The sequence below is a fragment of the Epinephelus lanceolatus genome, chromosome 4 (genome assembly GCF_041903045.1).
Source record: "Epinephelus lanceolatus isolate andai-2023 chromosome 4, ASM4190304v1, whole genome shotgun sequence".
NCBI lineage: Eukaryota > Metazoa > Chordata > Actinopteri > Perciformes > Serranidae > Epinephelus > Epinephelus lanceolatus.
Window position 1 is genome coordinate 1,483,058 of NC_135737.1, and position 15,811 is coordinate 1,498,868.

Consider the following 15,811-nt stretch of genomic DNA (forward strand, 5'->3'; position numbering starts at 1 on the left):
TGTGTGAAGAAATGGTTGTAATTCCTACGCGGTTCATACTACATTTTTGAAAAAAGCCTTAAATGAAAGCTGAGAGTCTGCACTTTAAGCAGGTATTCATTGTTTCATTTAAAACCCATTGTGGTGGTGTACAGAGCCAAAATGACGACAACTGTATCATTGTCCAAATAATTATGGACCTGACTGTATGTATGTATGTATATATATATATATATATATATATATATATATATGTATATATATATATATATATATATATATATATATATATATATATATGTGTATATATATATATATATATATATATGTGTGTATATATATATATATATATATATATATATGTATATGTATAATGTTTTATTTTACTGATTCATGTTCGCTATCAACTGTATTAGAAATTGTGTGAAGTTGCTGCTCGAAAACTCATTATTTCCTTATTTTGCTGCTTCTCAATAAAAGTTTTACATAACAAAATGGGGGGGGTGGATTTTATTGTGAAGAATGTACAGGAGATTAAATGTAGTAATCACTGAATTAGCTGAACTTTGTTAGCTGCTTTTCTTAAATAAAGACATGTCTAATAATACCACCAGGAGGAAGAGTTAAATCAGAATCAGCCACAGTGCGATGTTAGATGAAGAGCTGCAGACAACAGGCTCTTACTGCATCTCTGCAGACAGCTCACCCCCAACAGGTAAACTTCTTCTATCTGCCCTGCTGTGTGATGGAAAAACACATGCAGCAAAAATAACAGGTGACTTCAGCCGTGGATCAGCTTGCAACTTGCTACTGAACATGTAGCCTTTGTAGAAAATACTGACATATATACAGGTGCATCGCAATAAATTAGAATATCATCAAAAAGTTGATTTATTTCAGTAATTCGATTCAAAAAGTGAATCTCATATATAGTACAAATTCATTACACACAAACTGATGTATTTCAAGTGTCTGTTTCTTTTAATATTGATGATTATAACTGACAGCAAATGAAAACCCAAAATTCAGTATCTCAGAAAATTAGAATATTACTTAAGACCAACTTAAAAAAAGGATTTTTAACACAGAAATGTTGGACTACTGAAAAGTATGAACATGTACAGCACTCAATACTTGGTCGGGTTTCCTTTTGCCTGAATTACTGCAGCAATGCGACGTGGCATAGCGACGATCAGTCTGTGACACTGCTGAGGTGTTATGGAAGCCCAGGTTGTTCCGATAGCGGCCTTCAGCTCTTCTGTGTTGTTGGGTCTGGTGTCTTACACCTTCCTCTTCACAATTCCTATTAGATTCACTATGGGGTTTAGGTCAGGCGAGTTTGCTGGCCAGTCAAGCACAGGGATACCATGTTCCTTAAACCAGGTAGTAGTACCTTTGGCAGTGTGGGCAGGTGACAAGTCCTGCTGGAAAATGAAATCCACATCTACATAAAGTTGGTCAGCAGAGGGAGGCATGAAGTGCTCTAAAACTTGGCAGATGACTGAGCCTGGACCTGAGAAAACACAGCGGAGCAACACCAGCAGATGACATGGCTCCCCAAACCACCACTGACTGTGGAAACTTTACACTAGACCTCAGGCAACTTGGAGTCTGTGCCCCTCCTCTATTCCTCCAGACTCTGGGACCTTGATTTCATACTCTCATCTGAGAAGAGGACTTTGGACCACTGAGCGACAGTCCAATCCTTTTTGTCCTTATCCCAGGTACGATGCCCCTGACGTTGTGTCTGGTTCAAGAGTGGCTTGACACAAAGAATGTGACAGTTGAAGTCCATGTCCTGGACATGTCTGTGCGTGGTAGCTCTTGAAGGACTGACTCTAGCTGTAGTCCACTCCTTGTGAATCTCCCCCAAATTCTTGAATGGGCTTCGTTTCACAATCTCCTAAAAGCTGCGGTTATCCCTGTTGCTTGTGCACCTTTTTCTACCACATATTTTCCTTCCATTCAACTTTCCATCAATGTGCTTGGATACAGCACTCTGTGAACTGCCAGCTTCTTTAGCAATGACCTTTTGTGTCTTACCCTCCTTGTGCAGGGTGTCAATGATCGTCTTCTGGACAACGGTCCAGTCAGCAGTCCTCCCTATGATTGTGTAGCCTACTGAACCAGACTGAGAGACCAGTTAAAGGCTCAGGAAACTTTTGCAGGTGTTTTGAGTTAACTAGCTGAGAGTCTGACACCATGAGACTTCAATATTGAACTTTTTCACAATATTCTAATTTTCTGAGATACTGAATTTGGGGTTTTCATTAGCTGTGTCAGTTAATTAAAAAATTAAAAGAAATAAACACTTGAAATACATCAGTCTCTGTGTAATGAATCTATATTATATATGAGTTTTGCTTTTTGAATGGAATTACTGAAATAAATCAGCTTTTTGATGATATTCTAATTTATTGAGATGCACCTGTATGGTGTATCACCAATCAGCCTGAAAATACGGAGGTATGGATTTTTGTCCATATTGCCCAGCCCTAGTTTCAGCAAATATATTAATCTGATAGGCATCATTAAAGTAGACTTGTTGGACAGTATTTGATTGCATCAGACCAAACAGGTATACTTAAAGTGTCCATTGAGTATATGATACAAAAGTGGATACTGATAAGGAGGAATGGGAGAAGGAAGTAAGCAAAGAGATGAAGGATTATATTTTGAATAAGGCTCTGTAATCCATTCATTCTTGTTTGATTATTGTCAGATCTTGTAAAATACAATTCAGAGTTTTCCATAAATTGCACCACTCAGGACTCCAGTCTCTCCAGAGGTCTTAGCTTTATATGAAAATGTTAAATCTGATCAGGTAGCTTTATGCTATATGTCACCCAAAAAGAACAGAAGTACCAAGTGGCAATATTGCCACCTTTTCAAAAAAAAAAAAAATTAAAGATAGGACTACATCCAGTTTAGATCACTTTGGGAGTAACTTATCTAAGACTCATTTAAGACGTTAGCTGGTAATACACTGACTGACACTGGCAACCATTTATTTTTAATCTGGTTGCATATGCTTAGCTGATTATATAGGCAGGTATTCTCAGGGCTCTGAATGTAGCTGGGCACAAAGTGACAGTGACTAGTTTGACAGGGCTGAATATAAAGCTTTGTTTAGACTTTGGAACAACAGTGGAGAAAGACCTAACCTTAAAACTGAACTGTGACATAACTGAGGTAGATCAAACCAAACCGTGACATCTGTGAACTGTTACACCCCAAAATTCACGCTTTGGTTTGATATGACACAGTGGTGTCACATTTTCAATATGGCAAAAAAGTATAAAAAAAAAAGGTATAAATGCCAGAAAACTAACATCAATCAATCAATCAATCAATCAATTTTATTTATAAAGCCCAATATCACAAATCACAATTTGCCTCACATGGCTTTACAGCATACGACATCCCTCTGTCCTTATGACCCTCGCAGCGGATAAGGGAAAACTCCCCAAAAAAAAACCCTTTAACGGGGGAAAAAAAACGGTAGAAACCTCAGGAAGAGCAACTGAGGAGGGATCCCTCTTCCAGGACGGACAGACGTGCAATAGATGTCGTACAGAACAGATCAGCATATTAAATTAACAGTAATCCGCATGACACAATGAGACAGAGAGAGAGATGCAGGTAATGACAGTAGGTTACAACAACATTATTGAAAGTAATAATATTATAGTTATAGTTCTGGCTACTGTGGTACAATATGTTGAAAGTATGTATTAATATCTGGCAGTATACATGTGAGACAATAGTCATATGTGTATAATAACAGTAGAAGTATGACTAATGACTAATGATGGCAGCAGCAGCAGGAGGCATCTGGCAGGACCACGGCAGCAGCACAACCACACACGTCACGCTGTCCAGGCACCGCTGCGATATAAGTTAATCTGAGAGACAGTGGAGCACAAAGGCTCCGGAGAAGAAGCCGAGTTAGTGACATCCAGAATGGCCGAGTTAGCAAGATGCAGTAATAGAATACGAGAGAGAGAGAGAGAGAGAGAGAGAAGGAGAGAAGATGCCCGGTGTATTATTAGGGGGGGGGGGGTGTCCTCCGGCAGACTAGGCCTAAGTCAGCCTAACTAGGGGCTGGTACAGGGCAAGCCTGAGCCAGCCCTAACTATAAGCTTTATCAAAGAGGAAAGTCTTAAGTCTAGTCTTAAATGTGGAGACGGTGTCTGCCTCCCGGACCATAACAGGAAGATGATTCCACAGGAGAGGAGCCTGATAGCTGAAGGCTCTGGCTCCTGATCTACTTTTGGAGACTTTAGGGACCACGAGTAACCCTGCGTTCTCAGAGCACAGTGTTCTGGTGGGATAATATGGCACTATGAGCTCACTAAGATATGACGGAGCTTGACCATTTAGAGCTTTATAAGTTAACAGTAGAATTTTAAATTCAATTCTGGATTTTACAGGGAGCCAGTGCAGAGAAGCTAAAACAGGAGAAATATGATCTCGTTTTTTAGTTCCTGTTAGTACACGTGCTGCTGCATTCTGAATTAGCTGGAGAGTTTTTAAGGACTTACTAGAGCTACCTGATAATAGAGAGTTACAGTAATCCAGCCTAGAGGTAACAAAAGCGTGGACCAATTTTTCTGCATCTTTTCGGGTCAGGATAGGCCTAATTTTCGCAATATTACGCAGATGAAAAAATGCAGTCCGTGAGGTTTGTTTTAAATGAGAATTAAAAGACAAATCTTGATCAAATATTACTCCGAGGTTTCTTACGGTAGTGCTAGAGGCCAGAGCAATGCCATCTAGAGAAACTATGTCATCAGATAAAGAGTCTCTGAGTTGTTTGGGGCCAAGAGCAATAACTTCAGTTTTGTCTGAATTTAACATCAGGAAATTGGTGCTCATCCAAGTTTTTATGTCTTAAAGGCAATTATGGAGTTTAGTTAATTGATTACTTTCTTCTGGCTTCATCGATAAATACAACTGAGTATCATCTGCATAACAATGGAAATTTATAGAGTGATTTCTAATGATGTTACCTAAAGGAAGCATATATAGAGTAAATAGGATTGGTCCGAGCACAGAACCTTGCGGAACTCCAAAACAAACTTTGGTACGTAAGGATGATTCATTATGAACGTCAACAAACTGAAAACGATCAGATAAATAAGATTTAAACCAGCTTAGTGCAGAACCTTTTAGGCCAATTAAGTGATCCAGTCTCTGCAGTAGAATTTGATGGTCAATTGTGTCAAACGCCGCACTAAGATCTAATAAAACAAGTACAGAGACAAGTCCTTTGTCTGAAGCAATCAGAAGGTCATTTGTACTTTTAACTAGTGCTGTCTCAGTGCTATGATGCACTCTAAATCCTGACTGAAATTCCTCAAATAAATTATTATCATGGAGAAAATCACACAGCTGGTCTGCGACTACTTTCTCAAGGATCTTTGACATAAAGGGAAGATTAGATATTGATCTATAGTTGGCTAACACCTCTGGATCCAGGGTGGGCTTTTTTAGTAGAGGTTTAATTACAGCTGCCTTAAAAGACTGGTACATAGCCTGTTAATAAGGATATATTGATCATATCTAATATATGAGTGTTAACTAAAGGAAAGACCTCCTTAAGTAGCCTAGTTGGGATGGGGTCTAAGAGACACGTTGATGATTTAGATGAAGAAATCACTGCTGTCAATTCTTGAAGAGAAATTGGGGAGAAGCAATCTAAATATATATTAGGTCTTACAGCTGTGTTTGAGGTTAGATAGGTACTATCTGAGGACAGGAGGTCATGAATTTTGCCTCTAATAGTTAGAATTTTGTCATTAAAAAAGCTCATAAAATCATTACTGCTAAGGGCTAAAGGAATACAAGGCTCAATAGAGCTTTGACTCTCAGTCAGCCTGGCTACAGTGCTGAAAAGAAACCTGGGGTTGTTCTTGTTTTCTTCTATTAATGCTGAGTAATAGTTTGCTCTGGCATTGCGGAGGCCCCTCTTAAGTTTTGAGACTGTCTGTCCAGATTAAACGAGATTCTTCCAGTTTGGTCAATCGCCAATTCCTTTCAAATTTTCGCGATATTTGTTTTAACTTACATCATAAGGTGTGATGTTTTTTTTTTACTTTGAACGCTAATGGAGCTCTGAGTTGGGATGGGGGTGTCTTCTTAGCAGCATATAAAACAAAAGAGCTACTTATAAAATATAAAATGTGGTGCTGTAGTTATCAACAAATACAATCAAAAGAAATTTCTGTTTCTGAAATGCCAAAAAAAAAATGTGTCAAAGGTAGCATTATAATTTGGGCTTTTGTTTTTTTATACAGAGCAGGAATTACAGTTTGGCTGAAATGGGCTCGTGAAGGAATATTTCAATCGGGTTCAATTTCATTAACCATGTTCTTGATGCCTGCATTTTCCACTTCAGAGTCGGGCCTCATATCCTCATAACGGCATGAATGAATTGATGCGTTTGAAGTATTCCCACAGATGTAATCTACTATCATGTAGTATTTTTATCCCCCACTCTAACTCACTGTTGTTCTCATAGTTCACAGCAAAACCGAAGTGGCTCCAAACACGAGACCTGTAGGTTATCAGAGGATCTTGTATTTCTGGCTCTGGTAATGGTGTTACTAACCATAATGCAAGGAGCTATTGTAGAATAGCTGCCTCCCAGTGTGTCTCACTGGAGTACAATATTGTGGTTTTTTGGGTGGGAGTGGCAGACAGCATGTCGCCTGTTCTGTCCTGTAGGCTGCCTTGTTGAACACAGTGGCACTGAGAGCATTATATAAAACACAGTTTAAGCTGTAGATTTTATTTTCCACATAATAGCATAGTTCAACTTATTGTTTGGTTTGTTATGCATACCAAACAGAAAGCCTTGTACTGTACAGTTCAATACAAATACATGTGTTGTAAAACTCCTAATATACACTTTTCAAAAAATTAAGGCAACACTTAATGGTCCCAGTATAACCCCAAGTCAGTTAAAGTTCAGGGATATCAAGTTGTCCATTTAGGAAGCACAAGTGATTGTGAGTCAGGTTCACCAGCTTTGGTGCAAATGAAAGTGACAACAGGTGCAGTAGTGAGACAAAAGCAAGACAACCCCCAAAAAGGGAATGGTTTTGCATGTGGTGGCCACAGACAGTTGCTCTCTCCTTATCCTTCCTGACTTAGTTTTTTCTAGTTTTGTGTTCTGCTAGTGTCCTTGTCACTACTGGTAGTACAAGGCAGTACCTGCAGCCCAATCAGGTTGCACAGGTAGTCCAGCTCCTCCAGGATGACACATCCATACGTGTGGTCACATGAAGGTTTGCAGTCTCTCCCAGCACAGTCTCAAGAGCATGGAGGAGCTACCAGGAGACTGCCCGTTACATGAAGAGAACTGGACAGGGCCATAGAAGGGCAATAACCCAGCAGCAGGACTGGTATCTGCTCCTTTGTGTGAGGAGGAACAGGAGGTGAACTGCCAGAGCCCTACAGAATGACTTCCAGCAGGCTACTGGTGTGCATGTTTCTGACCAAACTGTCAGAAACAGACTCCATGAGGGTGGCATGAGGGCCCAGCGTCCTTTAGTGGGACCTGTACTCACAGCTGAGCACCATGCAGCTCATTTGGCATCTGCCAGAGAACACCAGAATTTGAAGATCCGTCATTGGTACCCTGTTCTCTTCACAGATGAGAGCAGGTTCACACTGAGCACATATGACAGGTGTGAAAGAGTTTGGAGACACTGTGGTGAATGCTATGCTGCCTGTAACATCATCCAGCATGACCGGTTTGGCGGTGGGTGAGTGATGGTCTGGGGAGGCCTATCCTTGGAGGGATGCACAGACCTCCATGTCATATCCAATGGTACCCTAACTGCTGTTAGGTACCAGGATGAAATGGGCCCTGGGTTCCTCTTGGTACAGGACAATGCCTGGCCTCATGTGGCCAGAGTGTGTAGGCAGTTCCTGGATGACGAAGGCATTGATGCCATTGACTGTCCTTCTCATTCCTCTGACCTAAATCCAATTGAGCACCTATGGGACGTTCTGTATCAGTGCATTCGATGCCACCAAGTACTGCCACAGACTTTCCAGGAGCTCGCTGATGCCCTGATCCAGGTCTGGGAGGAGATCCTCCAGGACACCATCCACCGACTCATTAGGAGCATGCACACTAGGGCTGCCACTAACGATTATTTTCATTGTCGACTACTCTGTCGATTATTTCTTCGATTAGTCGACTAATCATTTCATCAAAAAATGTGTTAAAATGTTGAAAAATGTCGGTCTGTCTCGCCCAAACCCCAAAATTACGTCATCTAATGTCTTGTTTCATATTCACGCCAAAAGGTTTTAGTTCACTGTCTCGGGAGAGTGTGTAAAGCTGCCAATATCTGAACGTAAGAAGCTGCAGTAAGAGTATTTTGGGGTACTTTTAAAGTACTTTTCTATGAAAAATGACTCAAACCGATTAGTCGACTACTAAAATAGTCACTGATTATTTTTATAGTCGATTAGTCATCGATTAGCCGACTAATTGCGGCAGTCCTAATGCACATCTTAATGGATTGATGATTTTTTTTTTGCCACTGACCATTGTTACGTTATTTGTTTTTCAACAAATTATATAATGTACATCAGTAAAGATTTTCAACTTGAATAATTAGTTCATCAGAATTGATGTGTGATTTAAGTTTTCCTCTGATTTTTTTTGAACAGTGAACATATGTATACATACATACATACATACATCCATATCTCATATGTCTGATATATGTTTACCTGTAAACACTATTTTACTCTGTCTCTTTTTGTTTCTCTCTCGGTCTCTCTCTCTCTCTGTCTTTGTCTCACTCTGTCTCTCTCTGACTGTGACTGTCTTCAGCGGATATTTGGAGAAGCTTCTGAGAAGAACCTCTACCTCTCCCAGCTCATCATCCTGGACACTCTGGAGAAGTGCCTGGCTGGGGTGAGTCTTCCCCATAGACTGTACATAAAGATGAACATCATGTCTCCATTTACCCCTGCTGTACAGACGTGAAACAAAGATATTCCGGATATGGCCGCTGTCATCTTGCTCTGGTGACATATTTTGGAGCCCCAGTCTGCACGGTATCAAGTTTCCCACCTATGCACCCGCTGGATCAATTGAGTGAGCAGCGTTACTGAATGTGAGCCCACGGATTGGCTCACACAGTTGTCAATCATGTTGTAAAATCCCTGTTTAATAGCATTAAATAACTAATTAAAACCAAACGTATCAGAAAAACGAACACTTGAACATCCAGTAGCATGATAAAAAACTACCTTAAATGACAGAAACCATCTTTGGGAAAAATTTATTTGATGTGAACAGTGAGTTTTTGTTTAGCCCATGTCCCATCCGCTAACATGGAGGAGGCGGGCTTTATGATCCATACTGCAACCAGCCACTACGGGGCAATCCAGATTTTCTGGCTTCACTTTTGGGAACTGTCATGTGTCCATCTTTATATACAGTCAAAAACAAATTAATTAACAACAAAAATTGATTTTTAGAGTACCTTGGTGTATTTTTGGGTTGGGGTAGTGTCTATGAAACAGAAAAGGTTTCTAAATTCTTAAGAAAAGGGATTTGTTAAGAAAGCTATTTCAGCATACAGCTGATGGTCCTACTGCTTTTCCAGTTATGTGGTATGTCCAAATACTGTTTCATGTGGGGGGTGGGGGGGTCTGTGGAGCGAAGTCACAGAAAAACGATGGGGATGTAGGTCTCAGTCTCTTCAAGGAGGAGATAAGAGCGGCCTCCTCCAATACGAAAGAGGCTCTTGTTTCGTGGCGTGGAAAAAACTTGAATAAAAAAAGTTAAATCTTTACAAGAAGAGGCAGCAAAGTGCTCCAAAATAACGGACCTGTCTGGCCACGGCGTTGGTTGACGGGCCAAGGCTGCTGGTGTTGCTAACGATGGAGCTGGAGGCGACAGTGCCATTATAGCAGGTGTATTAACGTTAGCTAACGTTCGTGAGTGTGTAATGAGCAATGTTGGCTTTGGCAAATTGCGTATTTCTTCTAGGTGTCCATTTCAAGAGGCCAGCTAGCCTACTAGGTATTGCATAAGGTCATTATAATTTAAACCTGTACTAAAAGAAAATATGTGCTTGCTTTTTTCCTGTGGATGCATGCAGTTAACGTTAGGTGGTGCTCCCAGTCCCAAGGACAATGAAGCTGAGGGACAGACTAACCCCAGTCGTGATGAGGAGGATGAGACCAGAAATATGACAGGTGCAATGTGAAGGCATAGCCTACTATGCATTACATTTTAGCCAGAGGAAAATCATTTTAGTAGTAGTATTAAGTGGGAATAAGTTGACTAAAGGGGCAGACAAGTATATTGTGCATAAAATTAGATGCATTAGGATAGATTCATATGCTCTTATTTTAAGTTAAATAATAAGCACATCGCCATTTGTGGCCAATTCATTATTGCATTTATTTTATAGTCTGGAATTAAACAATAATTGCTGATTTTCTTATGCAGTTGATATATATACATACATATACATATAGAGGATTATAGGTATAAACGTGTGGGTTGGTGTGTTGGCCGATGCGTCTTTATGGATCTTTAATGTCACATTTTTAATTATTTTATTTTACTAACCTATTTATTGGATTTCATCTATCTATCTATCTATCTATCTATCTATTATCTCTTATACAACATATACAACATATGTGAACATGTAAAGATACTATACATTCATACTTTTGTTTTTATGCAATCTTGTACTTCTGCATGTGACCACCACTAAGTAAATCTAAAAGAAATCAGATATGAGCATTTGGAAGCTCATTTTTCCACCAAAAAAAACCACCCCTGACCCATTTTCATGCCTGTATAATACTATAATAGAGTACATGTGGTTCAGTTAAGATCATCTGAGAAAAATCTTAAAAGATCAGTCATATCACTTGACGTTATGTTGCTTTCTGTGGAGGTAATGTCAAACTCTGACTTGAGTTGCACCTTGGCCTTTGATGAGATGTAAGTTTACCCAATGCCAGGAAATGCTGATTTATTAACGTCTGGTGTTCATGGCACAAGTATAGGTTATAGCTTGAAAAGAGCCAGGACCACGATGTGCAGAATGTGGACAGTGTGTAGTAAAACATTCAACTTTTTTAACATAGGAGAGGCAGCACTAGCTAGTTATGCTAAAGGAGCTAATGTTAGGCACTGTATCAACTCTGATCGCCAGCTTTTTCACCCTGTTAATCAACGTGACACAGCTGCTAGTTGTACCCCTTCGTCCACAGGACAAGGGACCATTTCGGGTACTGTTTCCAAAAACAAAGCCCTAACTGCATTAGGGATTAGTATTGGGGCCCTGGGGTTAAAGACCGTAGTATTGATAAAGTCAGATGTTGCCTGTACTTTTATCTTTTAACACACACGACTAGGGATGTCACGATACCAAAAATTCAGTAGTCGGTGCCGATACCAGTAAAATTACACGATTCTCGATACCAAAGTCGATACCACGGTAAAAAAAAAATCCTAAGATCCCATGTACTTAAACAAGAAACACTTTATTAAAATATTTGCATTAAAAAATCACATTTCTATCAACAGATTGATATTACTTGATATTAAATGACCCAAAACACACCTAGTAGATGACAACTGCCTTGCTGAGGAAGCTGAAGGTGAAGGTGATGGACTGGCCAAGTATGTATCCATGACATGGACAGAACTAAAACAGTAGGCCTAAATGAAGATGGCAGGCAGTTAAAAAAAAACATGAACAGAAAAAGACATCAACTGGAACATAGATTGCATGATTGGAAGATGCATGGAACATGATTGGAACACATACACACACACACACACACACACACACACACACACACACACAACTAAAAAAAGTAGGCCTTAATGCAGTCAGTCATGAAGGAGGCACTGTAAGGTAGTTGCTTTTGAAACATGAACAGATTGTGCAAAGTCTGCAAACAGTGCAGTGCAAATGAGGAAAAAGTGGACCATAGAATAACACCAACTAGTACTACTTTTGCAAATACAAGAGTGCAACCCCGATAGTTCTGTTTTAGCAGGGCAGCCATTCGGCTTACATGATGCAAATGGTATTGGCAAAATGATACAATTCACAGCTTTTTGCCACTTTTCTTGACCAGTTCAAGGTTCTTGTAGAGGAAAACTAACATGTCAACATAGTCTGTGGTGAGTCGGGCACGTCATGGACATCGTGGATCTTCATCTGCACTCAGTTCCGGCATTTTGCTATATACCAGGAACTCATCACGTAACTTCTCTTGTGTGGAGAGCCTTGCTTGAGGTGGTGCGTCAGCACTGCACTTCTTTTCTCCTTGAAACAGATGCTTCAAATCAGCCTTTGGCTTTTTTGATGACCTGCTTTGGCTTGAGGCCTCTGCTGCTTCTCCTGTCGCAAATGGGGGTTTCAGATGTGCCAGGCTGAGCATCATTTGCATCATCCTCTAGAGCAACAAAACTGTCCTTATTTTTTTAATTTATTTTTTTCAAGATGGCGCCGCCCGAGTGGCAGCTGGTTACAGTACCTCCGACCCCTTTCTGTCCTTGAAGGGAGCGATCACACCGAAATGAAACGCTAGAAACGGGACGCCAGTAAAACCATTGTTTTCCTATGATATGGTGCGTCTGACCGGCGTTCAAGCGTCTTTTTAGATAGGCGTTTTTCTGGCATCTTTTTAGACATGCGTTTTTAGATGCGCGTAGACGCTGAAAAATGAAAATATTTTCAACTTTTTGAGCGTCAGATGCCAGTAGCTAGCGCACATTGAATAAGCACTTCCAGCATTTCAAGCGTCTTTGAAGCGTCCGCATCTCTAGCGTCTCATTTCTGTGTGATCACCCCCAAGTGTGTTTTCTGTGTTTTTTGTTATTTTTTTATTCGCCAATCTCACTCGTTCGCGTTCAACAACGGATGTGCAACTGCTGAGATTTGTTTTATGCTTTTTATTCACTTATGGACTGTTTAAAGTTACTTCTGGAGAGCCATTCAGCCACGGCTCGATTGTTTACATCCGCGATCAGCTGTTGGCACTGTGCCACACTCGTGTACTCCCCAACGAGAGACCGGAGATCCCCAGTGAGTTAAGGAGAAGGAGATGGGGATGCAGAGCTGGAGTCAAGTGTTGGGAGCGGAAAAAGCGGTACAAACCATCTGTACCGTCCGTTATTATGGGGAACGTGAGATCTCTCCCTAATAAGATGGAAGAGCTCACGGCGCTGACCAGACTGCAGAGGGAGTTACAGACGTATAGCATGATGTGCTTCATGGACACCTGGCTGAACGAACTCACTCCAGACTCTGAACGGATTTCAGCTGTTTCAATTCAATACAGCCATCTTTGCTCAGGGGGAAGCTGGAAGGAGCTGGAGTCGACTGCCACCTGGCTGCCTGGACCATCGACTACCTCACCAGCAGACCACAGTATGTGAGGCTTCGTGACTGCGTGTCTGATTTGGTAGTCTGCAGCACAGGGGCTCTACAGGGGACAGCCCTTGCCCCCTTCCTCTTCACCTTGTACACATCGGACTTCAGATACAACACAGACAGCTGCCACCTCCAGAAGTTCTCTGATGATACAGCCATTGTTGGGCGTGTGTCAGAGGGGAATGATCTGGAGTACAGGGGGGGTCATCACGGAATTTGTCAACTAGTGTGAGGTCAGCCGTCTTCACATCAATGCCAGCAAGACAAAGGAGTTAGTGATTGACTTCCGCAGGAAAGCACCCCAGACTACTCCAGTGAACATCCAGGGTTTGGACATTGAGGTCTTGGAGGAGTACAAATACCTGGGTGTTCACCTCAGCAATAAACTGGACTGGTCCTCGAACACCAACGTCCTGTACAAGAAGGGCCAAAGTCGTCTTCACCTGCTGAGGAGGCTGAGGTCCTTTGGAGTATGCAGGACACTGCTAAGGACTTTCTCTGACACTGTGGTAGCACCTGTCATCTTCTATGCAGTGGTCTGCTGGAGCTGTGGAAGTACAGAGAGGGACAGGAAAAGACTGAACAAGCTGGTCAGGAGGACCGGCTCGGTCCTGGACTGTCCCCTGGAGACCATCGGGGAGGTGGGTGAGAGGAAGATGTTAGCCAAGCTGATATCCATCATGGACAACACCTCTCACCCCCTGCATTAGACTGTCTGTGCACTGAGCAGCTTATTCAGCAGCAGACTGCTGCACCCACAGTGCAAGATGGAGCGCTACCGCATGTCATTTATCCCATCAGCTGTCAGACTCTTTAAGAGCAACATCTGATGTAATGTAGCACTGTCATGTCTGCTGCATAACACTGTTTAAACCATCGCTGCGAAGACCCTGTGCAATTTGTATATGTATGTATGTATGTATGTGTATATATATATATATATATATATATATATATATATATATATATATATATATATATATATATATATAGTACAGGCCAAAAGTTTGGACACACCTTCTCATTCAATGCGTTTTCTTTATTTTCATGACTATTTACATTGTAGATTCTCACTGAAGGCATCAAAACTATGAATGAACACATGTGGAGTTATGTACTTAACAAAAAAAGGTGAAATAACTGAAAACATCACCACCACCCTTTGCTCTGATTACTGCTTTGCACACTCTTGGCATTCTCTCCATGAGCTTCAAGAGGTAGTCACCTGAAATGGTTTCCACTTCACAGGTGTGCCTTATCAGGGTTAATTAGTGGAATTTCTTGCTTTATCAATGGGGTTGGGACCATCAGTTGTGTTGTGCAGAAGTCAGGTTAATACACAACCGACAGCCCTATTGGACAACTGTTAAAATTCATATTATGGCAAGAACCAATCAGCTAACTAAAGAAAAACCAGTGGCCATCATTACTTTAAGAAATGAAGGTCAGTCAGTCTGGAAAATTGCAAAAACTTTAAATGTGTCCCCAAGTGGAGTCACAAAAACCATCAAGCGCTACAACGAAACTGGCACACATGAGGACCGACCCAGGAAAGGAAGACCAAGAGTCACCTCTGCTTCTGAGGATAAGTTCATCCAAGTCACCAGCCTCAGAAATCGCAAGTTAACAGCAGCTCAGATCAGAGACCAGATGAATGCCACACAGAGTTCTAGCAGCAGACCCATCTCTAGAACAACTGTTAAGAGGAGACTGCGCGAATCAGGCCTTCATGGTCAAATAGCTGCTAGCAAACCACTGCTAAGGAGAGGCAACAAGCAGAAGAGATTTGTTTGGGCCAAGAAACACAAGGAATGGACATTAGACCAGTGGAAATCTGTGCTTTGGTCTGATGAGTCCAAATTTGAGATCTTTGGTTCCAACCGCCGTGTCTTTGTGAGACGCGGAAAAGGTGAACGGATGGATTCCACATGCCTGGTTCCCACTGTGAAGCATGGAGGAGGAGGTGTGATGGTGTGGGGGTGTTTTGCTGGTGACACTGTTGGGGATTTATTCAAAATTGAAGGCACACTGAACTAGCATGGCTACCACAGCATCCTGCAGCGACATGCCATCCCATCCAGTTTGCGTTTAGTTGGACGATCATTTATTTTTCAACAGGACAATGACCCCAAACACACCTCCAGGCTGTGTAAGGGCTATTTGACCAAGAAGGAGAGTGATGGAGTGCTGCGGCAGATGACCTGGCCTCCACAGTCACCGGACCTGAACCCAATCGAGATGGTTTGGGGTGAGCTGGACCGCAGAGTGAAGGCAAAGGGGCCAACAAGTGCTAAACACCTCTGGGAACTCCTTCAAGACTGTTGGAAAACCATTTCAGGTGACTACCTCTTGAAGCTCATGGAGAGAATGCCAAGAGTGTGCAAAGC

The 15,811-nt window shown here is 41.5% G+C and overlaps 1 protein-coding gene across 5 annotated transcripts in view; it reads left to right on the forward strand.

Annotated features, from left to right (window-relative positions):
• Positions 1-15,811, forward strand: part of nf1a (neurofibromin 1a) — a 286,700-nt gene that overhangs the window by 11,676 nt on the left and 259,213 nt on the right. For 4 of the 5 annotated variants that reach the window (XM_033632269.2, XM_033632273.2, XM_033632270.2 and 1 more), the window contains exon 3: positions 8,837-8,920. In XM_033632269.2, the coding sequence (XP_033488160.1) occupies positions 8,837-8,920 (84 nt within the window). Of the gene's footprint in view, positions 1-8,836; positions 8,921-10,165; positions 10,213-15,811 lie in introns of those variants that run through there. The other variant, XM_078166840.1, reaches the window with a different exon arrangement.